The sequence below is a fragment of the Tamandua tetradactyla genome, chromosome 20 (assembly GCF_023851605.1).
Source record: "Tamandua tetradactyla isolate mTamTet1 chromosome 20, mTamTet1.pri, whole genome shotgun sequence".
Lineage (NCBI taxonomy): Eukaryota > Metazoa > Chordata > Mammalia > Pilosa > Myrmecophagidae > Tamandua > Tamandua tetradactyla.
The window spans coordinates 18674016-18699835 of record NC_135346.1 but is presented as its reverse complement, the minus strand read 5'-3'; the positions used below and the strand labels follow the sequence as shown (position 1 = coordinate 18699835).

The 25820-nt window shown below is 47.6% G+C and overlaps 1 protein-coding gene across 7 annotated transcripts in view; it reads left to right on the top strand.

The window, feature by feature from the left end:
* Window positions 1-25526, top strand: part of SIL1 (SIL1 nucleotide exchange factor) — a 397180-nt gene extending 371654 nt beyond the window's left edge. For all 7 annotated transcript variants that reach the window (XM_077138607.1, XM_077138608.1, XM_077138602.1 and 4 more), the window contains 3 exons: window positions 20512-20608; window positions 21067-21231; window positions 25000-25526. In XM_077138607.1, the coding sequence (XP_076994722.1) occupies window positions 20512-20608; window positions 21067-21231; window positions 25000-25356 (619 nt within the window). In that variant the 3' untranslated portion in view covers window positions 25357-25526. The remainder of the gene's footprint in view (window positions 1-20511; window positions 20609-21066; window positions 21232-24999) is intronic.
* Window positions 25527-25820: the final 294 nt, after the last annotated feature.

Here is a 25820-nt window from a genome sequence, read left to right as displayed (position 1 = left end):
TCCCAGCAGGGAAATGTGAGCCGAGCTAAGGAAGGGGCTCTGAGCTAGCCTTGTTTCTTCAGGCAGCTCCTGTGAATTGAGTGCCCACCAGGTAGGTGCTGGGCACTGGGTTAGACCTTGTGGAGAGTGAGATTATAAGGCACAGTCTGTTTCCTTGAAGGAGTTTATGGTTTACTGAGGGAAACAGAGTTATCTGGTGGGGATGATGTCAGGGAACACATGTAGGTACTTGACCCCCAAGTCTCTTTCTTCTCCTGCTTCCTGATATTCTAATGCTGTTGGAAATTGATTGTTTAATTAATGACTCTCTGTTGAGAGTCATGAAGAGAAAGAAGGCCCTAGGAGGGCATGGCAGGACCCCTTTGCTGGCCAGGTGGTCAGCAAATGTTTGTCTAGGGGAGTGACGTTTAAGGTGAGGGGTGAAGCTGGAAGGAGGCAGAACTAATGAAGGGCAGAGTTGGGTGAGGTGCTGAGGTGGTAGAGAGCACTGCATATTTGAAAAATTGCAGGGGTGGTATGAGGTAGGAGAGTGGAAGTTTCTCTTTTGTTGTCACTTTCAGCCCTAATTTCTGACTGGAAGCGCTGAGGCTGCTGCCAGGACATCTTCCAGTGTGTGCATGACAGAGGCCCAGGAAGGACCGTGTGTAGCCAGCAGGATTTGAGTGGTGGAGGTGTTTTGGTCAGTGGGTCTGTGTTCTGTTACCTCTATCGCTGCTGCTCCTCCCCCCCTCCATCCCTCCCCCTTCTCTCCTCGCCACCCCTGCCTTGACTGTGGGCCCAGCCTAGAGCTCACTCTAACCCTGTGGCCAGGCCCTCCATTTTCCCTTCCAGGTTAAGACTTGACAAGCATCAAAGACTCCCAGGAACACCTACAGGCCTTCTTCCTTAATGATCTCGCTCCCACCTTCAGTCTGCACAGCCTCCTTAGCCAAGCTTTCCCCCCATGGTGACTGGTGACTTTCCACAAGTTTCCTCTCATTCCAACAAGCAGGATTCAGTGACTAATTGCTGGTATTTTTCCCTCAAGACTCTATTTATATAGTTTGTCATGCTGGGGGTGGGGGGAGTGGATTTTAATCATGGGGGGGGCTGCTGTTCCCTGCTATCGCCATCATTAGGCTGAGGCTCTTATGGCACTGATGTCTACACTTTGTCTTTATTCTTGTATTTTTATGTCATTTCAACATTTGGTTCTTTGAACATCTAACATCCCTTTTATGCTTCTCATCTCCCACAGAAGATTGTTGTATTTTGTGCCCCACCTAAACTGCATTTTCCTTTTGCCAGATTTCTCACTTTCTTCTTTATTGTATTTTGATCAGTGCAACCTTGTGCGTTTGGGTTTTATTGGGAGCGTTTCATCTTCTTGGCATTGGTTAGGGTCTGGGTCTTCTTGCAAAAGCTAGACTCTGATTCAGTCCCCTGGAGCAGGGCTTTGCAGGCCAGGGCAAGAGAGAGCCCAGTTTGTTATCTGCCCAGGGATATTCCAGCTCAGTGGTTCTCCTATTTGAACAAGCATCAGAAGACTTGTTAAACTATAGATCACCAGGCCCCACCCCTAGAGTTTCTGATTCAGTAAGCCTGGTTTGGTAAACTCAAGAATTTGCATTTCTAACTATCTCCTGGGAGATGCTAGTGCTGCTTAGTTCTGGGACCACACTTTGAAAACTACTGCTCTACTGCAATTCTTCCTTCACCTTGACCAAAGTGTCTAGGGGCCTAAGGAGGAGAGAATAGAAGGGAACCAGGCTCTTTTTTATCTATACTGGATCCAAGACCACTTCCCAGCTCACTGAAAGTCTGTGATGGAGGCTTTGGTAGTGACATTGTGATTTCATTTGACCTATCTCATTTGATCGTCAGAGCAGCAGATCCATTGGTGTAGCTTGTTGAAAAATAATCATAGTAAAATTCAAATACTTTAGGAGTTCTTGTGCTGGTTTGAAAGGATGTATGTACCCTAGAAAAGCCACGTTTTAATCCTAATCCCATTTGTAAAGGCAGCTATTTCTTCTAATCCCTATTCAGTACTGTATGTTTGAATCTGTAATTAGATCATCTCCTTACAGATGTGACTCAATCAAAAGTGGTTGTTAAACTGGATTAGGTGGAGATGTGTCTCCACCCACTCAGGTGGGTCTTGATTAGTTTACGGGAATCTTATAAAAGAGGAAACATTTTAGAGAAAGCTAGAGATTCAGAGAGAGCAGAGGATGCTGCAGCACCACAAAGCAGAGAGTCCACTAGCCAACGCTTTGGAGATGAAGAAGGAAAACGCCTCCCAGGGAAGCTTCATGAAATAGGAAGCCAGTAGAGAAAGCTAGCAGATGACACTGTGCTCGCCATATGCCCTTCTAGCCGAGAGACAAACCCTGACTATGTTCGCCATGTGCCTTCTCACTTGAGAGAAAAAGCCTGAACTTCATCGGCCTTCTTGAACCAAGGCATCTTTATCTGGATGCCTTTGACTGGACATTTCTATAGACTTGTTTTAATTGGGACATTTTCTCGGCCTTAAAACTATAAACTAGCAACTTACTAAATTCCCCTTTTAAAAAGCCATTCCATTTCTGGTATATTGCATTCTGGCAGCTAGCAAACTAGAACAGTTCTGTACTGGTTTGAAACTGTTACATGCCCCAGAAAAGTCATGTTCTTTTAATCCTAATCCAATCTTGTGGGGGCAGCCATGTTCTTTTGATTCTGACCCAATATTATAGGGTGGGACCGCTTGATTAGGTTGCTTCCATAGAAATGTGACCTTTTGATACGTGGAGATGTGACCCTGGCCATTCAAGGTAGCTTTTACTTCATTTACTAGAGTTCTTTAAAAGGGGAAACATTTGGGAGAAAGCTCAGACACAGACATTTAGAGATGCTTGGAGTGCCAGCACAGGTTACCATGTGCCTTCCCATGAGATGCTAAGCAAGCCTGAACCTGGATAGAGCCAATATAGAGAAGATAAGTGAGGGCCCCAGAACTTGGAGTGTAAGCCACTGGAATAAGAAGCACAAAGCAATGAACTGGGAGCAAGAACCACTGGAATAAGAAGCACAAAGCAATGAACTGGGAACAAGAACCTCAGACGCCAGCCATGTGCCTTCCCAGCTGACAGGGAATCTTGGTCACCATTCAGCCTTTCTTCAGAGAAAAGGTATCTTTCTCTGGATGGCCTTAGTTTGGACATTTTTATGGCCTCGGAACTATAAACTTGTAAGTTTATAAATACCCTTTATAAAAGCCAGCCCATTTCTGGTATATTGCATTCCGGCAGCATTGGCAAACTAAAACAGGCTCCTTCCTGCCTTCCTGGCCACTTAACTGGTAATTTGTGGTATCCCTAGTGGAATCCAAGTCTCCTAACTCCCATTGTAAAGCTTTCGTGACTCTGCCACTTATTAGCTTTGTTAACTTTCGTCAGAATTGCCTAGCTGTCTGTGACTCAGTTTCTTGATTAGTAAAATGGAGTTAATAATTGTATCTACCTCATAGAGATGTCCTGAGGAGTACATGAATTAATATTTCCAAAGTATTTAAGAGCTCTTAAGTGGTAGCATTTTTGAGTCTATGCTCTTAGCCTCCATGGGGGGGCTTACCTTATTTTTGTATTTCTGTGTGAAATTGGCCCGGAAGAGTATATCGCCTTTCACCAGACAGCGTGATCTGGAACTCAGCAGGATGGGGCTCAGTCACTCTGGCAAGATGCTTCTGTTCATGGTCCACCCAGAGCGGTGTAGGAAATGGGGCAGAGGAAGGCAGATAGGTGTCTCTAAGAATTAGAGCTATAGCCTGCAGGCTGGCTCAAGCTGTGAAGTCTTAGAGAAGAGCCTCTAGAAAAGCAAGTCCCCAGAGTCATCTGGTCTACTCACCTAAGATCTCCTGCCATCAAAATTCTTCTGTGGCTCAGCCCTGGAGTGGCCTTCAGGAGATAGTTTGGAGGGAGGAGAGACTAAGTCTACCCTGTTGGTGTTTTTCTCTCTTCCTGTCTTTGAAACACTTACTGACTCCTTGGCCTTTGTAGAAATAAATGGGATTTTGAGTTCTAGGCCAGTCTTGATAATGCTAATAATATCGAATTCATCAAATACTGGCAGCATGCCAGGCACTGTTGCATCTGATACCTTTTTTTAATCCTCACAATGACATGATGAGTTAACTCTTATTTTACAGACAAGGAGCTTGGGTGTAGACAAGTCAATGAGCTTTCTTCAGGTCTTGAAAAAAAGAAGCCCAGGATTCAGACTCAGACCTGTCTGGCTCCAGAGCCCCTGGTCTTTACCACTACTTGGCTGTCTTTGGACTCAATCATGATATTTCCCTCTTTGATACCTCTTCTTTCCATGGATTCCTAGCCTTGCTCCCATCCTAAGATCCCCTGCCCCTCAGCTCAGCATTCAGGGTCTACACGATGATTAAAATACCTTATTCATCTTTGTATCTTCCACAGACCCTAACACAAATCCTTATACAGAGGGTGACCATATGTTCCATTCATGCTTCTTGTCCCAGTGCAATAATTAATACTGTGCCTTTCACCTTTGAAAGTGTCCCAGTTTGGACAAAAAAGTATCCCAAGTTGGGCCGTATGTACACATGCCTGAAACTCCCAACAGATAATCGAAAAGATAAATCCCAAATGGTAACGTTTTAAGCACTTTAATAGATAAGAGAATTGAGGCAAATGTTTTGCTCAGCACCCCACAACTTGTTGCCAAGAACTATTTCTAAGACCAGACTTGAGGGCTTTGGGGATCACCAGACCTGTATTCAGATTCACTGAGGCAGGAGTTCCATGTGGCCTCCCAGAAGTTTCTGGCAAGCAAGGCCAGAAAAGCGGAGGGGGTGAAAGAAGCTTCCTCACCTCCCAGCTGGCAGGAGTGACCATCCTCCAGCCCCTACCACCACCACCCTTCCAGCAGGAAAGATGAGCTCTCTACACAGTTCTGAAGTCCACCCTCAACCCCTGGGGGTACCAGTTCTGCTTTGCCCCTAGTTCTGCTCACCTCAGACCCTGCCCCGATTCCCTAGGCTGGGGTCTGAGTTGAGGTCTGCACCCAGGTGCCACCCTCAGCCATGGCAGGAGCAGACTGCAGTCCAGGCTGTGTCCTTGCCCCATTTGCAGGCAGCTGGGAACTGCTGTGCATATGTCAGTTCACACTTGAATTGTTTTAATGTTTTCCTTTTAAGTTGCAATCTAAAATTCAGCCAGACAGGCTTTAATGAGCACTAAATCGTCAAGCCTTTTGTTTCCCTTGCTGTTCAAAGCCATAGAGATTTTGTATTTGATTCAGCAACAATTGCTGAATCTTAAACAAACCATTTAAATTTTGACATTAACTATTCTATGAGTGTAACTTTTTCTTTGGCATTAGAATGATTCCAACAGAAGGCCTTTATGATTAATCAGAAAAAGAGTTAAAATGAGTCTATTGAAGGTGATTCTGTGGATTTTTATGTGGCTTCGGTTAGGTAATATATAGAGAATTTTAGCCTTTCTCTTCCCATTGTAATGACTTTTGATCTTGCCAAAGTCGTTCTTTCAGGAAGCCCTCCTGGTCTCACCACCCAATTTCCACGCTGTACTTAATATTGAACTCTCTCCTCTCACACAGTGGCTTGTCTAATAGAGTACCTCTCTGAATATATCTGTTGGCTTTTAGTTTCATCTAATAGGGGCAGGAGCTATTTTCATTCTTTTCTCTGGCCTCAAGATGCTTAACTCAGGACCCATGAACTTTGGGCCCAATCAGAATTTGTCGACCAGTTGACTGGACAAAGAGCCTCAGACAAATAGCATGTTCACCAATAAAACTATCCATCATTCTGCCTCCAGAAGCTATAAGTAATTGGGGCCTTTCTCCATTTTTAAAAGATACTTAAGAGGCCTTTGCTTTGCTTTTAGGCCCCATTCCAGTATCTGGTTAGGCCAAAGGGCCATGGGCAAGGTTGGGCCTCCTACTTTTGTCCCTGCATCAGGGGAAGCTCTGTCTCCATCTCAACCTGGAAGAAAATCCTGTCTGAGCAAATACTGAGCCTGGCTGGGGAGTCAGCAAAGCCACTCCACCCAGTTTTCTCTTCTGTTACACTAGTGGCTAGGGGCAGGAACACTGTGCTAGCTGGAGTTGTGAGCCCATCCACAGGAAATGGAGTTGTCCAAGAAGGCCATGTTAACCTGCCCCCATGGAAACCAGGCTGCCGTGGTGTCACACATGCCTCTCAGAACTAGAACTAATTGTTCACAAAGATCGTTCCAAATACCAATAATGCAAAATATTTGGATGGTTCACCATATTGTTCACCATATTTAAACTGTCAGAAACCTTAAATATCTGAGCAAAACAAAGCTTAAATATCTGAGCAAAAACCTCAGCAAACAAAGGATATTTGGGGGGATTTGTTATGTATGTTACACAGCAGAGATCTGTAGTCTATATGACTTCCAAATCCTGCAAATGAGGCATTTCAGTGTTGTCATTTTCAGCTGTAGACCATCCCACGATCATTGCCTTTTCTTTGGCTATTGAGAGATGGCTCACTCAAAAACATTCTGACAGTTGTGTGGCAAAAGCAAAATAGGCCCTGCTGAATTCCATTGGCTTTGACTGAGGGAATAAGGAGGATGATGTGAGGAGACAATTGATTTCCCAGCGCCGCCTTAGAACTCTTGAAGGCAAGGTAAGTGTGAGTAAGGAAGCTCCTTCCTGAGCCACAATGTTCCTGTTTGAAGGTGTGTCACTTGGAGCAAAGGATTGGCTGGTGGTCCCTCCAGCCTACTGTGCTCTCCAGCCACTGGCCCCTGTGGGCTAGTTATACCACCAGCTGGTATGCGTAACCTAAAACAACACCCTCTCTGTGTTCTCTGATAGACTTGATAAATCTCACTTGTGTGATAAATTTCCTGTATGTTTTAGCTTAAATTTTAACCTTCCTCAGATTGGCTGAGACAATTACTTGGAGACATTCTTTGGATAATTATAGGTCACGGATAGCTTCTCCTTAGCCCTCTCTCTTCCATGTTCCTACCCTATGATCTCCCTTTAGCCAGTTCTAATTAGCTTCTTTGATCCTTCCTCCCAGTCTCTCCCTCTACCTTGTTAATTACATTTCTCCCCCGTGAATTCTTTCTGTACTATCTTTGTCTATCCAGCCAGAGGAGCTGAGAGTGAAAATGTAGGGCTACTCAGTGGGAGGTGGTCAGTTCTTCTTTGTCCCCCACCACAGGACAGATGGTTGTAAGAGAATCTACAGCAGAGGCCTTTGGTAAAACAAGTTCTGTTAGGTTGCTGCGAGTGGGCATATTATTGTTTCTACTGTGATTGTCTGAGAGTTGCTTTCCCCTGTGTTGTGGGGTGGCCTGAGGACTCCTCACCCCCCTTTCTGAACTCCCCACCTGGCTGGCCTGGGCTGAGCCATGCCCCCCACTCTTCTAGAACAAAGGATAGGACCATTCCTCCCTCTGGGCTAGATTCTGGCTGCATGGGATGGACCTGCTAGAGGTGGAGAGAAGGAACCACCTTCTGAGCACCCTGAAAACCCAGGCATTCTGTCTTTTTTAGCCAAAAAGAAAAAATAATGTTTGTTAAATAGTGTAATATAATAAAGCAACTATTGTTTAAAATGCTTAGGTATTTGCCAGGAACCATGCTAATCTCTTTATATGTATTATTGCATTTCATCCCCACAATAATCCCATGAGAAAAATTTTATTTATCCCCATTTTACAGATGAATACACTGAGGTCCAAAGAGGTTTAGTAATGTATCCGAGTCACACAGCTGGAAAACACTAGAACTAGGACTTGAACCCAAGACTGCTCTTACTCACTAGTTTGCTTACTAAGTTCGGGATTTGTTGGTGAAAAAAAAGTCCAGATCATTGGCCTACAAAAAAAAAAAGAAGTCATCTGTTCACTCTCATTGTGGAAGAGCCTTTCTGAGATTGTGAAACTGGTGCGGAAGCAAGCAGGTTTGGCACTGTATGGTCTTTATGTATCTGGGCAGCTAGAAATCTCCTGCAACAAACAGGAATCTCATAAATTCTTGACTTGCTTTAGTTCCTAACTTACTTTTCTGACAGTTTCCTCACCAAGAAAGTTAAGGAGGCCATAAAGAAAAGGGGCTCACTGAGAGAAGGGTTTGTTTGGTGAAGTGAAATGTTGGAAACTTAGCAGAAAGTGACTGCGTTTGCAAAACTCTCTGACTGAATTGCTGAGATAGAAGATTTCAGAAGGTCCAGGAAAAAGTAGATGTGACCTCTGGGCAGGAAGTTTTAAAGGAAGTATGGCTTACAATCTGAGAACTGAAATGTGCTTAACAGAGTCACCAGTGATTGTTGCAAGGAATGAGAAAGCAGATGCCTAAAGAGACCGACATGGCGGCATGGGGAGCAGTAAGAGTTGTGATTTTATCTAAGGGATGAAAAGGGGCCTATAACTAAGAATGAGTAGAGAAGCCACTAATGTGCAGAGAGAGGGAAGCCTTTAGGCCTAACTTCAGTCAGAAGATTCAGTGTAGCCGATAATAGAGAGGGCATGCCTGCCTCTCTACTATTTCTATTTTTCCTCTACCTTTTCTTTCAAGGAGAATGGCTTTCCTGCTGGAGAGAATGAAACAAAAGTAGGTAAGAGGAATTTGAGCCCAAGAGTGTGAGGAGGAAGTAAAAGAGCAGCTGGCTTCTCCTAATTAGTTAGGGTCTGCAGAATCAAATGTCAAATGAAACTTAGGGGCATCATCGTGACCCTGTGAGTGTGTGAACCTTTGTGGCATTGTGGGGGTTAAGAAAGGGATATGAAGACATGATGAGTTTTCAAAATGACCTGGCAAGTTTTTGAATCGCATGATTTGTGAGCATTTCAAAAAAGAAGAGGGGATCTCTTAGAGTTAGCCTAGGTCCCCTCAGAACACATCTTTCCAAACTAGCCTAATTTTCCCTTCCTTCTCTTTTTCCCTTCCCTCCTTTCTTTCCTCCAATATTTTTTTTCTGATTTCTCTTTTTAAAAATTTATTTTGCCGTGTGGGAGACTTGGGTTCTTTTACCGGTTCATGCACTTCCCCCAAAAACAAACAAATGAAAAACAAACAAAAATTCAACAAATGGTACTGCAATAATGGGATACTCACATAGAAAAATAATGAAATGTGATCCTGCCACACAGCATACAAAAAACATTATTTTAAATTAAAGAAGTTGTAGGTTTACAGAAAAATCATATTAAAAACAGTGTTCCCATATGTCCTCATTCTTTGCACTTTGCATTAGTGTAGTACCTTTGTTACAAATGATGAAAGAATATTAAAATTGTACTATTAACCATAGTCCATAGCTTACATTAGATGTATTTTTCCCATACCACCCTATTATTAACACCTTGTATTACTTTGGTGCATTTGTTATAATTCATGAAAAAAATGTTTTTATACTTGTACTATTAACCATAGTCCATCATTTACAATAGGGTTCACTGTGTTATAAAATCCTATGTTTTAAATTTTTATTCTAGTAACATATATGACTTAAAATTTCCCCTTTTAACCACATTCTCATATATAATTCAGTGCTGTTAATTACATTCACAATATTGTGCTACATCACCATTATTCATTATCAAAACATTTCCATTCTTCCAAATAAGGAACCTGTACATTATAAACCTTAACCTCCAATTTTCTGTCCCCACTCCATCCCCTCATTAGCTGTATTCGAGATTCTAACTCTCTGAGCTCATTTATTCTAATTGTTTCAAGTCCGTGAGATCATACAGACCTCACAATATTTGTCCTTTTGTGTCTGACTTATTTTCACTGAGTATGATATCTTCAAGGCTCGTTTATATTGTTGCATGTATCAAGGCTTTATTCCTTTTTATGGCTGATTAATATGTTATTTTCTTTCTTTTTCATAATAACCGCCATTCTGAGTGTGAAATGGTACCTCGTGGTTTTGATTTGGATTTCCCTAATAGCTAATGATGTTGAGCACCTTTTCATGTGCTTTTTAGCCACTTGTATATATATATTTTTTGAGACATATCCATTCACATCTGTTGTCTATTTTTTAATTGGGTTGTTTGTCTTTTTATTGTTGCCTTGTAGGATTTAAGTTCTCTGTTCTATTATTGATCTAGATGTCCTGTCTATTAATGAGTGTGGTGTATTGAAGTATCCAGCTATTATTTAGAGGCATCATCTCTCCCTTTGATTTTGCCAGTGTTTGTCTCATGTTTTTTGGGGCACTGTGGTTAAATGTGTAAATGTTCATGATTGTTGTTTCTTCTTGGTGGCTTGGTGGCTATATTGTGTTCTTCTTTGTCTATTATAACAGTTTTTGACTTAAAGTCTATTTTGGCTCATATTAGTATGGTATCCCAGCTCATTTTGGGTTACTATTTGCATAGATATCTTTTTCTATTCTTTACTTTCAACCTATTTGTATCTTTGGGTCTAAGGTGAGTCTCTTGTAAACAACCTATAATGGATCACGATTTTTTTTAATCCATTTTGCCAATCTGTATTTTGATTGGGAAATTTAATCCATTAACATTCAGTGTTATTACTGAAAAGGCAGTTCTTACTTTGGCCATTTTGTCCTATGGTTTTTATATGTCATATCCTTTTTTTCCTGCCTTTTTCTTTATTGCAACCCCCTTTTCCATATAGTTGATCTATTATGATGTGTCTGACTGATCCCTTTCTCATTTCTGTTTCTGTATTTTTTTTTAATGCTTTCTTTGTGGCTATTCTAGGGTTTTTATTATACAACCTACATCTTTAACCTACTAAGTTGAAAAGATGCCAACTTTGGTAAGATACACATTCTCTGCTCCAGTATTCCTCTGTTTCCCCTCTTCATGTTGTTTTTGTCCTACTTAACCTCTTTTAGTTTTGCATGTCCATTATCAGGAAATGTGCCTTTTTCTTTTTCAATTGTGTTCTGACTCTTCTAGCAATTAAGGAGCAGAGTTGTATGCTGAAGATACAGTGCTATTGGGTTTTGCATTTACCCTTTTAGTTACCTTTACCGAAGGTGTTAATTTCTTCACTCTATTCAGAGCCACTCTCCTTTCTTTTCCTTTCAACTTGCAGTACTCTCTTTAGTAATCCTTGTAAAGAAGGACTTTTGTTGATTAACTTCCTCAGTTTCTGTTTATCTGTGAATATTTTAAACTTTCCCTCATTTTGGAAGGTTTGTTGTTAACAGAGGCCTCACTGTCATGATGTGCCGAAGTGCTCCATGTCATTCACTGTCCTGTTCAATCTGCATTCTAGTTCTTATCTAAAGACATGGGGGACAGGTGACACAGATCTAGAAGGGAAAACCAACATGTTAGATACATGACAGAAAGAAGAATCCAAAAAAATAGTGACAAGCTAGGGTGAAGAACCCAGGTAGCAAGTTGACATTTTTATATGAAGTCCTGTGCTAGAGTTCAGAACCATGCTTGGGAACTCAGGGTTCATCAGAGGAACATGTGAACGACTTCCAGGGGTTTGACATCAGCAGGCCCAGTGTGAATGAATTTTGTGATGCTACCACCCAAAGCCTAAAAGTGACCAATGGCATGTAGAGCACAGCAGCCTGGACAGAGGTGGCTAGGCCTGTGGACTTTGATGGGGTTGTCCAAACTGGAGCCCTAGGGGATAGGTTTAGGTAATACCTCTGTAGGGAAAGTACATGGATCTATGTCCCATAGACAGTTGTCAGGAAAGTACAAGTTAAAAGAGTCATATGAATAAGTGCAGGATCCCATAATACCAGACGAGAGGAGAGCTCTGTATGGGTTCCATGTGGCTGCTCCTAAGCTTCAGAAGAGCTGACCTGTCATAGCAGAATCAGGCTGATCCTTACTACTTTGACTAGGGACCAGTGAGTTTAAGTTTCATCGTGTCAGAAGATTTTTTTTTTTTTTGATAGTTGGAGTAGTTTAAAATTAGCATAAAGCTCTTTGTTTGATAGTAAGCTCCTTACTGTTCTAGTTTCAATTATTGGGCAGTTGGTGGTCAGGAATGTTGTAGTGGATAAAAAGTTGGGCATTGGGTTGGGTCATCTCGAATTCTCATCCTCAGAAGAGTTCCATACTCCTGATAAGAATCATGTGGAAATGTATGAAAAATTAGATTTTTGAACCCCATCCTCTGAGATTCTGATTCTGTATGTGTAGAGTTAGACTTAGAATCACTATTCTTATAAAGTGTTCCAGGTGCTCCTTGGAAAAATAGCTGATTCCAAGGCTGAGGTGGGAAAAGTACAAGCTCTTGTACTTGAACATCTTGTACCAGAAAGTAAGGAGGTACTCAGAGAATGATGAAAACATCACAAATACACAGGAGCCAGCATGAAAATTCTCTGGCAGTTAATCAGGGATAATTTGAGCATCAAAATAAATTATGCTAGAGATGGCCATAGATTCAGAAAGAATCCAAGAATCTATACTGATATAAGTGAATGAATGAATGAATCCAAGAAAGAAGGAAAAAAATCTCTTTTCGTGTAGAGTGCCAACAAATAAATATAGATGCAATGATGGAGTTAGAACAGCATCATTTTACAAACATCATAGTAATAATTTAAGCAAGAATAGTCAGTGAATCTGGAACCAGCAGGTGAAAGTTTGATGAGAAATAGACTGTCTTTATAGTGCCAGAGTATCCCTTTGCAAAATGTTTATTAATTTCAAAGGGACAGATAGTATCTTTACAGTGGAGAAATCTGGCAGATAACACCATCACCCGGTAATCAAGTGAACGTGATTAGTTGTGGAACTAAGCAACATGTGTGCCTCCTCAGAGGCACCCTGAGAGGCTCACAATATCACAATATCACTTTTGCAGTATTCCTGCTAAAATAAATAACCTCAGTCTTTTCATGGGCAAACAAGAATCCAAACTGAGGGGCATTCTACTATGCAACTGACCTGCACTCCTCAAAAATGTCAGTCATGAAAGACAAAGACAGACTAAGAACGGAAGTATTTCAGATTAAAGGAGACTCAAGAGACAGGCTACTAGGTGTGCCCAAGGTCCATGTATTATTTCTGAATAATTTCATTAAGAACTATTTTCTGAAAAGGATATTATTGGGACAGTTGACAAAATCTGAATATCTATAGATAATTGCATCAGTGTTAGTTTCCTGATTTTGATGGTTGTGCTCTGGCTATGTTCTTATGAAATATATTGTGGTAAAGGAATGTCACATTTGTAACTTACTCTCAAATGTTTCAGAGAAGAGAATGTGTGCTTATATATATATATATAGAGAGAGAGAGAGAGAGAGAAAATGAAAAGGCAAAGGGGGTAAAATGATAACAATTGATGAATCACAATGGGAGTTCTTTTAATATCCTTGCAACTTTTCTGTGTTATTTTTCTGTCTAAGTATTTTTCTGTAATTTTTTTTAAGTGCCCAGTCTGAAATGATTAAAAAAAAAAAGTCACCTGGGTGATTGTGATGAACTGTCACCTGGGTGATTGTGATGCAGAGCTGTTAGAGAGCCACCAGATGTCATCCAGGAAAATCCTTGCTGCCCCTCTCTCTGAGACTCCTCTCCTCTCCCCATAAGTAGGTGGATTGTCACCCTGGGTGGCTGAAAGTGGTCCCAGAGACCTGCTTGTGAGCACTGTCATCGCGGTAAATTGTGGGCTTCCCACATTTGCTGACTTCATTGGCTTCTGCTTGGGGACTGTACATGAGTGGGTCAGGTGAGACTCACCTCTCGCTGGGTATCCAGATGGAATTTCTGAGGGGCCCTGTGTGATTCCCATCATAGGCATGTAGTTGTGGCCATGGTATAGGCTGGATGTTTTGTTTCTCTTGGGGTCTTCACCTTCATCAGGTGAGTTGCATGTAGCATGTATTTTCTGGTGAACCTATTTCCTATTTATTCAGATTGGTAATTGTCCATATCTTCAGTGATTGATTGATTACCTAACCCCATTAATCCTGAGATAGCCGGCTAATGTAGGTCCCTAGTGAAACTTCCTGTTTTAGGATCACTTGTAAGAAAGGCCACACACCAGGCACAGACAAAAAGGGGCCTCCAGGGAAGAACTCTCTCTCTGGGCAAGGTTGGGTCAGCATGCACTCACACCTGTATTCAGACAGGATCGTGAATATGTGGCCTGACCCCAGATGCCTCGAGATCTCTCCCCCACTTGCACAGCATCTTTTTGGGGCATTTCAGAATAACTATGGCAGAGTTTTCTCCTTTCTCTGTTAAGAGAATGATAAAAGAAATTGTCCTATTTAGAAATACTGTGAAGACTCACGTGAGAGTCTTGATTGTCCCATGAACAAGCCTCAGTCTCGGTCTGGAGTGGACATCTGGATGACCCAGACTCTGCTTCTGGGGGTTCACATTAGTGTTTCCTTGTCCCCATCTAACTGGTCAACCTAATCCTTATTTTCCATCTCAATCTTCTGACTTTTCCAGTTTCTCTCCTTTTCTATTGATTCAGGTTCCCTCCTCAGCCCTTGTTGTTCTGATTCACCCCTGAGCAGGGCCTCTGTGCACCCCCAGATGCCTTGCACACATCCTTAGTGCCAGCAAGGCTGGCCTTATGGCCACACAACCCATACTCACAAGAGCCCCATGCTTGGTCTAATGCTCTGCTCTTGCTGTCTTGAAATTCCTAATAATTTTTGAACAAGGGGACCCACACTTTCATTTTGCAGTGGACCTCACAAATTATATAGCCGATCCTGGGTGCCAGGGATGAAGAAGGGCAGCTCCTGGGTCTGTAGCAGGCAGCATTCTTGTGAGGTCTCTGGTCAGGCTTGACTGTTCACCCTGAGATCAGCTGCACCATATCCTACCCACTTTCTATCCCCCAGCCCCACCCCAGACACTTGCTCAGCCTCAGTTAGCTAAAGTCTGCCCTTTAACCTTTGGCAGATTGCCCACATCGCTGTCACCCTGACCCAAACTGTTTGGTTTTTGCAAATGCAATCACTTCCATTTCTGCAATCTCTCCCCTACCCCACAACATTTACAGAGTAGCAGCTGCTGCTGTCCCTCTCCACCCAGACAGCTGACTTGCCTGCTGATTGTGAATATCCCAGTAATCCAAGTGCTAATGGTATTTATTCAGTCCAGCCGGCTCAGCCCTGAGCAAGGTTTATCCTCATCTATCACCTCGGAGACGAGCTACACCCATAATATCCTTCTGTTGACTTTGAGCACACCAGTCCCCTGAGGTCACTAAGAGGCAAACCAAGCCCCTGCCCTTTTAGCCTACTCTAATCCCCAAACTGTCAGGACCCCCATCTACCAGCCAGCATGACTGGCCTCTCTGGGTGTGGGCTGCAGCCCTGGCCTGGAGTCTATCAGTCAGGAAGGAATGGGGCCAGCATACGTGTGCTCTAGGCAGCTGGCCGAATAAACTTGTGTTCTGAAGGATATGGTCTGGCCTCTTTCTATAGCAAACCCACTATAATTATAATCTTTCAGCCGTAACCCATTAGCCAGCATTTGGGCATTCATCAGCATTCTAACCTTATCACCAGGTGTTTTTAGCCCTGCCTGCCCCACAAGTACAGGGACTACCATGAAGGGACTGGCTCAAGGTCAGCAGCCATTGTTCACAGGCTTCCCACCATGCAGCCTCCCACCCTCCCTTGGCTCATCACTGTGTGCATTTGGGGGAAATGACCAAAACTCTGAGCCGTTTTGGTCATTTCCCCCAAATGCACACAGTGATGAACATCGAGAGCCCACAGCTGAGCTTGCTTAGCAAGAGGGTCTGGTTTTTCCGAGCAGGTTGGTGTCTGCCCTGCAGGGGTGCCAAGCAGGCCTCAGGAAGCTCCTGGTTCCATGGCCTCCGCCTGATTTCCCCACCCTTCCCCCTCCGTGTTTCTTCAGTTCCTGCTGGGCAGCACTAACAGTCCAGAGTGCAGGAGCGTGTCTTAGGACAGCATGTCTGAGGAGCCCTGAAGCCAGGAGACCCTGGAGGCTGGTGCCCTCCTTTTAGCTGGTGCTGAGATGGGCCAGCCCAGGGGCAGGTCCAGGGCCGCCGAGGCCACGCTCTCCCACAGACCCACATGTGGCCCATGATCCTGCTCTATGCAGCCAGCTCCTTCAGGACTCTCTGTTGCAGGTGAAAAAGTGGATCTATTGCCTTAGAAAAGTGACCTCAGCAACTTAAAAAGGTCATCAGACTCTCCCTCTGGCTTACCTCTGTGTGTGAGCTCTGTACTCTCCTGCTCTTGTGGGCTTTACTTGGGAATACGGTGGGAATGCGCCTGAGGAAGGATGGGACCGACTGCTGTTGGCATGGCTATAGCTCCTGGCTAGCTCCTTCTTTCTGCAGAATAGAACTGCTCTGTCCTGTTCCTTGTGTAGATAATGGAAGGGCTCCAGTAGGCCAGCCCTGGGCCATTCACTATGGCCATCGTGATGACAGGCTCTGATGGGCCAGCCTTGTACCCTCTCCTGTGGCCTGGGGTTGGGACCCCAAGGAATGGAGAAAGTCATTTCTCAAAAGCAGGGAGAAAAGAGGTGTCAGTACCGGGAGGCAGGGAAGAAGGGATACTGGGCTGACCTGGGTGGGGGACTCTGCCTGATACCGAATGTTGACCCCACCCCCAGCTCATCTCCTGCCCTAGGGGTTGCTGTTCTGAGGCATGGCCCTCTACTCAGCCCTCTCTGGTGTCTGTGTACCTTGGGGGCTCTTGTTTTCATTCCCCACTTTGCCTGGGTATGGGCTAAGGAAGGAGAAGAGGGAGCAGCCTGTCTGCTGGGGAAAAGGACTGGTCCTGTGTTGCCCCTCCTCAGTCCCAACCAGCAGACCTCCTTGGCACCGTGCCCAGCCTGGCCTCCTGACCTGTCCTGGTGTCTGGCCCAGAACTGTACCTCTTGGCCTCATTGCCATGACTCCTGTTCTAGTTTGCTTGCTGCTGGAGTGGATTATACCAGAAACAGAACGACTTTTAAAAATAGGAGTTTAATAAGTTGCAAGTTAACAGTTTTTAGGCCATAGAAATGTCCCAGTTAAAGCAAGTCTGTAGAAATGTCCAATCTAAGGCATCCAGGGAAAGATACCTTGATTCAAGAAGGCCAAGGAAGTTCAGGGTTTCTCTCTGAAGTGGAAAGGTATATGGTGAACACCGTCAGGGTTTCTCATTCGGCTGGAAGGGCACATAGCGAACACGGCGTCATCTGCTGGTTTCCTCTCCAGTTCCCTGGGAGGTGTTTTCCTTCTTCATCTCCAAAAGTCACTGGCTGGCGGACTCTGCTTCATGGTTCTGTTGTTCTCTACTCTCTCTAAATCTCCGGCTTTATCCAATATTTTTCCTCTTCTATAGGATTCCAGTAAAGTAATCAAGACCCACCTGGAATCCAATTTAATACCCACTCTTGATTATCTCCATGGAGATAATCTAATTTAAATTTCCAACATATGGTACTGAACAGGGATTAGAAAAAACGGCTGCCTTTCAAAATGGGATTAGGATTAAACATGTCTTTTCTAGGGACATACATCCTTTCAAACGAGCACAACTTCCCAGGGCAGCTTCCTGCAAAGCGGTTTCCTTGTCTCTGTGCATGTGCTCATGCTGTTCCTTGAGCCCTTGCCCTCCCTGCTTTTCCCCAGGCTGTCCCTGCCTGCCTTCCAAGGCTGCTGCTGTCTCCCCTTCCCACACAGCCCTCCAGCTGATCCAGCCCAGTCTTTGCTCTTCTTTCTTTGAACCCCCCTGACATTAAGTTCAGAGCCACCTGGTCTGACCTATAGTTATATTGACATTTATTCATTCGTTCATCCATCCATCTATTCATTCACTCTGAAACCTGTAATTAGAATCTTGTGATGTGGTTGGTTGCACACATATGGATCACATCTTGTTTAGTGTTGGGTGGCAGAGGTCAGGTGCTGAGCTTCCCCAAGGATCTGTCCTGCCTTGTGGGGCTTCTCTGAGCAGCTACCTGGGCAGCTGGCCTCTGGATCTTTCCTGGAGCATAGTGCTGTCTGACCTTTTCTACCTCCTTAGCGACCTCACATGGGCTAAGAAGTATCAGGAAGCCATTCACCACATCTCTAGAAGGCTTTTGGCATCTTTATTCCCCAGCAACTCATTCTTCCTCTGGAGAATCCCAGGGATTTGCCTCCCTAATGCATACCCTCTTCTTCTATCCCCATTAATTTCTTGTTGCTTGTGCTTTGCTTCTCTCAGGAGTTTGAGTCTTCTCTCCCCTTCTACCAGGGGAGATTTTGATGGGCAGAGTCCAAATCTTCTCTGTGTTGTCCCTGCCCACCTCATCCTCATGTTGGTGACAGGTCTGGTGCCCTAGCAAGTGGCCCCGGGAGGCCTGAAGGCCCGGCCTGCTCGGGACGAGTGTCTCCTGGGACACACCCTCCATTCCTGTGCTCTGATCTTGTCTTCTAGGGTTGGCTGGTGATTTTCTCCTCTCTGGATCTTATTCTCTGCAGCTCTGTAGACAAGGATAGTGCTTGTGTGCTGTCTCTGGAGGGCCTTCTCCATTCTATGGGCCCTTGAGTGGTGCTTGCCGAGGTGGATGCAACTTCGGGCCTCTCCTCCCACCTTCTTTTGAGAGGCAGCACTTGACGCTTGTGTGAAGTTCCCAGCATGGTTGTCGTCTTTTCCTAGACCCTGTCTGTCTTGGGTGAGCGTTCCTCGGGCACACAATGGTGAAGATGGCCCTAATTAGCCCAGACTTGGATGAAGCAGCTGCTTTCCTCATGCTGAAAGCGGGGTGGCAGAGGAGAGGCTCAGCTCTGTGGCCCCTGTGTCGGTACCGTCCTGCCTGGCTGTCTGGAAAGGAGCTGTCGGCATCTCCATGTTGCTCCTGAGCATGGAATGGGGCTGTGGTGGGACAGGCCCCAGCCCTGCACTTCCTTCCGGGCTGAGAGGAGGATGCAGAGGGATGAGGGAGCCTCCCGTCTGACAGCAGGAAATGGGCTCAGGGAGCTGAGTCAGCTCTGAACCTGGAAGCTGGTCCCTGGTAGGGATAGAAGATGTGGGCCATCTTGTAGGACTGCTATGAGTTACTTCTCTCTTCCATGTGGCCAGCATCTGTGGAATGCCTGCTGTGTGTCAGGCCCTCGCCTGCGGGCAGCAGAGCAGTGGCCATCTCTCTGTTTACCTCCGTTTTCCTGGGTTTCTGACCAGGAGCCCATTCCCTCTAATTTGTCTTTGCCTTACTCTCCAGGGTGCTGTGAGGGCATCCTGCCCAGGTTGGGGGTCAGGAGGAACAGGTAGGGTTTTTTTGGTCTCCAAGGAACTTGTGGCCATGCTCAGGAAATGCAGCCAGAGCTGGTAGACACCTGGGTGCCTTGGGGATGTCTGGGGGTGTGTGGCAGCCACTGCCTTCTGTGCCCTGGGGATGTCTGGGGGTGTGTGGCAGCCACTGCCTTCTGTGCCCTGGCCTGGGCTGGCCCCCTGACTAGTGGCCGCCGCCTTTGCAGGTCTGCTCTTCTCTAGGGCCTCTTTAGTGGGCAGCAGAGTGCGGAAAGTGACCTTGCCGAGGGCCCCCAGGTCTGTGTGCAGCGCTTGCTCCTTAATTGATTGCTAATTCGATCTTTGGAAGCAAGAAACCAGCAAAAGGGGTCCCCTGCTTGGATTCCCAGCCATGTCCCCTGCCTGACACCCTGCCCCAATGCAGGTCTCACTTTCCAGGTCCTTGTCATTTTGAAGGCTGGGACTGAAATGTTTGTTTTAATCACATCACTATTTCTCCAGCGAGAATGGGGAAGGAGTTTAGGAAGCAGCTCTGTGTTTCGAATGCTTCAGTGTTGCCCCTTTGTTTGTTGGCACATTCGTGGTTGTCTGCATGTGTTTCTCCACTCATCCCCTATTGTGCAAGCCCTCGCACAAGGCTGGCTCTGTGCCAGGCGCTGAGAATACAAGGTCAGGGAGTGTCGCAGAGGCTGCTCTCCTGAATGGATGGCCTAGTGGGAGACAGATGGTTTGATCCTGCTGTAAGATCTGCTGGGATATTCAGAGGCGCCCTGAACCTGTCTTCCTCCCCTCCTCCCACAAATGTTTACTAAGTACTGTCTGGGTGCTCGATCCAGGAGGGTGGTGGATGGAGAAAGAGCCCCCCAGGTGTGATGTGCCTAGTCCTGAAAGAGGGAGCATCCGACACTGGCTTGGGAAGCATCGGGGCAGGCTTCTCACAGGAGGGTCACTGCAGAGGCCTTTGGCCTCAGAAGCTCTTAGAGCAGTAGCGGTGACTTGCCTGCCTGCAGCAGCCCTGTGCACTGGCTGCTGGAGGCGGGGTTCTGGCCTGGCACCCTCGGCTCTGACCTCTGCGCGCCTTGTGCTGTGGCACCCTGCTGGCTCTGGCGCACATCAGTTAGTCTTTGTTTCTTCGTTCCCCAGCGTAATTCTAGCTTTTCTGGAGTAGGACAGTGCCCTCCTGCCCTTTGTTGTTGGCCCAGGGACGGCTGGAATAGTGTCATTGCCCTAAGCACCTGGGCCCCTGGCTGGCCGGAGTGGAGTGCCCCCAGGTCTGTGAACAGATGCAAGATCACACTTTCCTGTGCTTCCTCCTCCAGCAATCCGAAGGTCCAGGTGGAGGCCATTGAGGGGGGAGCCCTGCAGAAGTTGCTGGTCATCCTGGCCACCGAGCAGCCTCTTGCTGCAAAGAAGAAGGTGTGTTTCTCCCCACTTCCTCCTGCCCAGCTCTCAGCAAGCCTGTGGAGCATGAAAAGGGAGGGGTCCCTTTTCAGAGCTGCGCGTGGTCCCCTGGGGCCTGAGTGTGCTCTGTTGGGTGCTGAAGGGGAGAAGGCAGGCTCAACCAAGGCCACATGGCGGCATGGGCAGGAGGTCCTGGGGGCTTGGGGTCACTCCCCTGGGCAGCCTTAGCTCCCACATCCTGCTTCCTGCCCTGGCCTTTCTACCCACTCTTTGACCAGTGGGTGAGGTTAAAAGTGTCTGAGGTCCCTTCTGGCCCTAACATTCCTGGGTTCCTGGGTATAGCTGTACCTGAGGGTGTTGGTTGGGGTCAAGAAGCATAGAGACTGGGGAAGTTGGGGTACCTCTAGCCGCCTTTTCAGGGCCTTGGGGTGTGTCTAGCTCTGTGTGGGCCTCACCTGTCTGCACCTCCCCAGGTCCTGTTTGCACTGTGCTCCCTGCTTCGGCACTTCCCCTATGCCCAGCAGCAGTTCCTAAAGCTGGGGGGGCTCCAGGTTCTGAGAAGCCTGGTGCAGGAGAAGGGCACGGAGGTGCTGGCTGTGCGTGTGGTCACCCTGCTCTATGACCTGGTCACTGAGAAGGTGAGTGCCCAGGCTTGCCCTTCCTCACTTCATTTTGCTTTCTGTTTGCTTCTGGCCATTTGACCCTGGCCCCTTCCCAAGTCTTTTCTGTCTGTCTGTCCACCCGTCTGTCCATCCACCCGTCCATCCTTCAGAAGGTATTCCTTCTGAGTGTTCCTGAGTGAATGGGCCAGCGCTGGGCTGGGCAGCTGGCTGCTGTGGAAAGTCCTCCTTGGGTCTCCTAACCCAGGATGTCCTGTGGAAGTAATTGCTAAACTGAAACCTGGTAGCTGGTGAGGAGAAGAGGACAGGCCAGACGGCAGAGGACAGTAGTCAGGACAGTGTTCAGGCAGGAGGGGCAGCAGATCTGAAAGCCAGTAATAGCCAGGGCCAGACCCTTTGTGGAAATGAATGGCCACTTGGTTGAAGCATAGTGTGGGCTGGTGAGGAGCAGGTGGGATGGATCAGCTGAGCCTGGGAGTCACTTAGGGGCTTTAGGTCATCAGCAGCCAGGAGCCCAAGGAGACCCAGGCTGGAAGGGTGCTAAGTGTACCATTCTAGAGCCTGGAGGTGCCTCCTGGGAGCTTTGGCTCTGAGCAGAGGCTCAGTTCAGCTGCTCTTCAAACCCTAGGGCCCTCAATTGCTTGATGCCTGGCAGGAGACTTGGTGCCCAGCCCATATTGGTTTTTGTAAGACTGAGAAGTATCTTAATTAAGGAGAAAAGAGTAAAACCAGCCAGGCCTGGGTTCTTAATTCAGCTGCTGCGGAGTGCTTTGGCAGGGCTCTCAATTGCCTCTCTCGGGCCACATACTCGACAGAACAGTAGGCTGTGAGTGGTGGAGCAGGGCTGGGCAGCACTGCCACTGCTGGTGAAGTGGGCGCTGAGGGTCTGCCCACCCTGCTCTGTGCTCCCCTCCCCATGCCTTTCTGTCCTGGAGCCAAGGGCCAGGGTTGTCTCTGTCACTTACTCCCTCTTTCTCTCTACCCTTCTCTGTTTCTGTGTTTCTCTGCCCCCACACCCCAAATCCAAGCTGCAGGAACTTGCTTTTTTAGAACAGCAGGCAGCCATGTAGTGCTCAGATCCAATTAATAAAGCTTGAACACACTTGACATCCTGGGAGTGGGCCATTGAGCCTGGAGAAGGACATGTATGTTGGCTTGGCATTTCCCAAGAGAAATTCATTTCTTTCTTGTGGCTTCTTGGGTTTGCTATCCCCAGCCCTGGCATCACAGGCACAGTGGCCTTGGTCTACTGCCATGTGCCACCACTACTGCCAAGCTCAGCAAGGCTGCCCACCAGCTGCCTTAGGAGCCTGCTGCTCCTGACAGTACAGAGACGGCCACGCTACTTCAGGTGGGGGGCAGTGGATGAGTTTCAGCCGGAGGCTAAGGGCAGATGTCAGACCATGTTCCATGGCCGAGGCAGCTGAGATTTCTCTGTTCTTGCAGTTTTCCTAAGAAAGAACAAAGAACAAGCTACAGTTGGGGCAAGATCAGAGCTGTTTGCACATAGAGGCAAGTTGGGGTGCCCTCTGGGGTAGTACACATGTAAGGCTGTTGTTGGCATGGGGACATGGCAGCTGAACTGAAGAATTCCATGAGGAGAGTGTGCACCCACCTCTCAGGTTGCTGGGTCCTGCTCACCCCTCCTGTGGGCTGCCAGGCCCTTGGTCTACAGCAGGGCCTCCACTGGGAGACTGCACCCCCACCACCTGTGGGCCCTGTGAGGTAGGCTGCTGAGCTGTGGGTAGGCACCTGCCCCCCTGTGGCTCTGTGGATCTGGCAGGCCACCCGGGAGACCCCACCTGCTGGCCTGCCACCTACAAGCTTCCCTGGGCATCTGCCCTGCCAGCTGCTGTGCTCGACACTGGGGAGGCTGTTGTGGCCCCTACCTTCCTGGCACTGTCTGGCAGACCCTCATCAGAAGCTTACTCCTGAGCAGGAAGGCCAGGCCTGTGCCAAGGGCCCTGACTTCTACGGGGCCAGGAAAGTGGGTCCCATGTCCCTGAGACTTGAGGAGTAGGAGTTAACTGTGGACTGAGGGTGGGGTATGGGGCACACCTAGAAGTGGGAACGGCATGTGCTGAGGCCTTGGGAGAGAGAGAATGTGGCAGGAGCTGTGTGTGTGGTGTCTGAGGGATGTGGTTGGATCCTGGTGAACCTTGAAGTCACTTGGAAATGATTTCATCTTCATCATCAGAAAGGCTAAGTCGTGGTGTGCAGGGGTAGGCAGGGTGGGTCCAGGAGGCCATGGGCTGCAATTGTCCTGTAAGGGAGGGACAAAGGGTACACAGACAGGGCTGGGAAGATCAGGATTTTGGGGTGGAGCTAGCAGAACTTGGAGGTAAGGTAGGGAAGGGAACACGGGGTCCCCTTCAGCCTTTCCTGTCCCAGGATGTGGACCCTGCCTCTCTCCTGCTTCATCTGCCAGCTGCAGTCAGCCCTAAGGCCCTAAGCTCAGGTGGGCCTTGATCTCTTACTGGGCTCTCCTCTTGCCTCTTGGTGTTCTGCAGATCTCATTCTCTCCTGGGATTAAGGCAGGAATTCTGCCTCCTTTCTTCCCACAGGTGCATTTAGTACAGCTGGTGGGGGGCACCTCCCATGCCTAATGTCTGTATAGCCTCTTTGATATTTGAAAGAAGCTGATTACTTGTCAAGCTTGAGGTCTTTCCTTTCCTGCCCACGGCAGCCAGGAAGAATTGGTTCCCACCACAGCATGCTGTTTGGAGCTGGCCCTTTACAGATAGAGGTCAAGCACGCAACTCCCCTGTCCAAACCTTCCTCACCTCCCCAGGCCCTTGGCACAAAGACCACCCTCCTTGGAGGGGCACCCAGGGCCCTGTGTGTCTGGCTCCAGCCTGGCCCTTAGGTGCCTTGTTCCACTGGCCACAACAACCCGCTGATCCTTCAGCATGAGGCGGGCCAGGCCTATCATTGTGGTTCTCCTTGTGTATGGACTGAGCCTCCACCCTTGCGCCTTTGGGCACCTCCCCATTTACCCCTTAAGACTCGGGGAATTAAAACCCTCCCTCCAGTCCCCACCACCTAGGAGCAACAGTCATGCCCTCCTCTGAGGGAGGCGTTTGCAGAGGTCACAGTGATGACCGTGACAGTGACGATGACGATGGCGATGCTGCAGCCAGCGTTTGTCGAGGGTGTATAATGTAATCGTTCTTGCTCTTGTGGTGGCATTTATGGAGAAGATGGGCCCACTGGATGCATAGTCTTATCTCATCAAGTCCTCCCGGCATTCCTGGAGGGGTTCTGTTATCCCCAGCTAAGAGATGATGACTTTGGCTCTTAGGAAGGTTAAGTGACCAGTCCAGGCTCACTCAGCTAGTCAGTGGTGAAAGCAGGAATTGGACCAAGACTGTCCGTCCTTATACCACACAGTTGGAGTAAAGTTCCCATGCTGTCGGATAATCACTCAGACCATTTGTGTGGTCCTGCTAGAAGCTGAGCGCCTAGAAGGCAGCAATCATGTCTTCATCTTGGTTTCTCCATCACCTGGCACAGTGCTCAGTTGTTTTTGATGAATGGATGGATGGACAGACAAATGGATGGACATACAGATGGGTGGGTGAGCATGTGTGGAGCCATGAACCCCGTTAGCTTCTGCCATGTAGATCCTTTGAGGCCCAAGGGGATGGAAAGAGTGGGTGGCAACGTGCTGGTCAGTCACATGCCTTTCTATCTGTAGAGCAGAAAACTTTGGGCGAGCTGATGGCTCTCTCTCTGTTCTCCCCCCCAACCACCCTCCCTGTCTGGGGTCCACTCTGTGGATGGCAGATGTTTGCTGAGGAAGAGGCTGTGCTGACTCAGGAGACATCCCCTGAGAAGCTGCAGCAGTATCGTCAAGTGCATCTCCTGCCAGGCCTACGGGAACAGGGCTGGTGCGAGATCACGGCCCGCCTCCTGGCCCTGCCTGAGCACGACGCCCGCGAGAAGGTGCTACAGACGCTGGGTGCCTTCCTGGTCACCTGCAGGGACCACTACCGTCAGAACCTCCAGCTCAGCGGGACACTGGCCAGTCTGCAGGCCGAGTACCAGGCGCTTGCGGCCCTGGAACTCCAAGATGGCGAGGACGAGGGCTATTTCCGGGAGCTGCTGGGCTCCATCAACAGCTTGCTGCAGGAGCTGAGATGAGGCTGCCCCGCCAACACCAGACTGCACTGGGGTGCTGCTGGCGAGGCGGAGGGGCGCCCGCTTGAGTGCGACTCTACAGGGGCCACCAGGCAGAAGGGAAGACTGTCTCCTAGGGCATGGGATCCTCTGGGAAGAGCTGGATGGGTCATTAAATGGAGGCATGAAGGTCATTTCTGTCTGCTCTGTGCCTGTTCCTTAGGGCATACTGGGCACCACACTGTGGCTGGGGGATGTGGGTGGAGGTCCCTGGGGGGTAGTTGGGTGAGCGATTGGGTGATGAGACCCTGAGAGCCCCCAGTGACACTCTGGATGTCCAGCCCAGGGCTCCCAGTAACAGGCCGCGTGGAAGGGTCTGGGCTTAGGCGTTGGAAACGCCTGACTCAGGCCCAGTTCTTCGTCACCCGGTAGCAGCATGACCTTGGGAAGTCACTAACTGTTTCCTTATCTGTCAAAGGGGAGTGCAT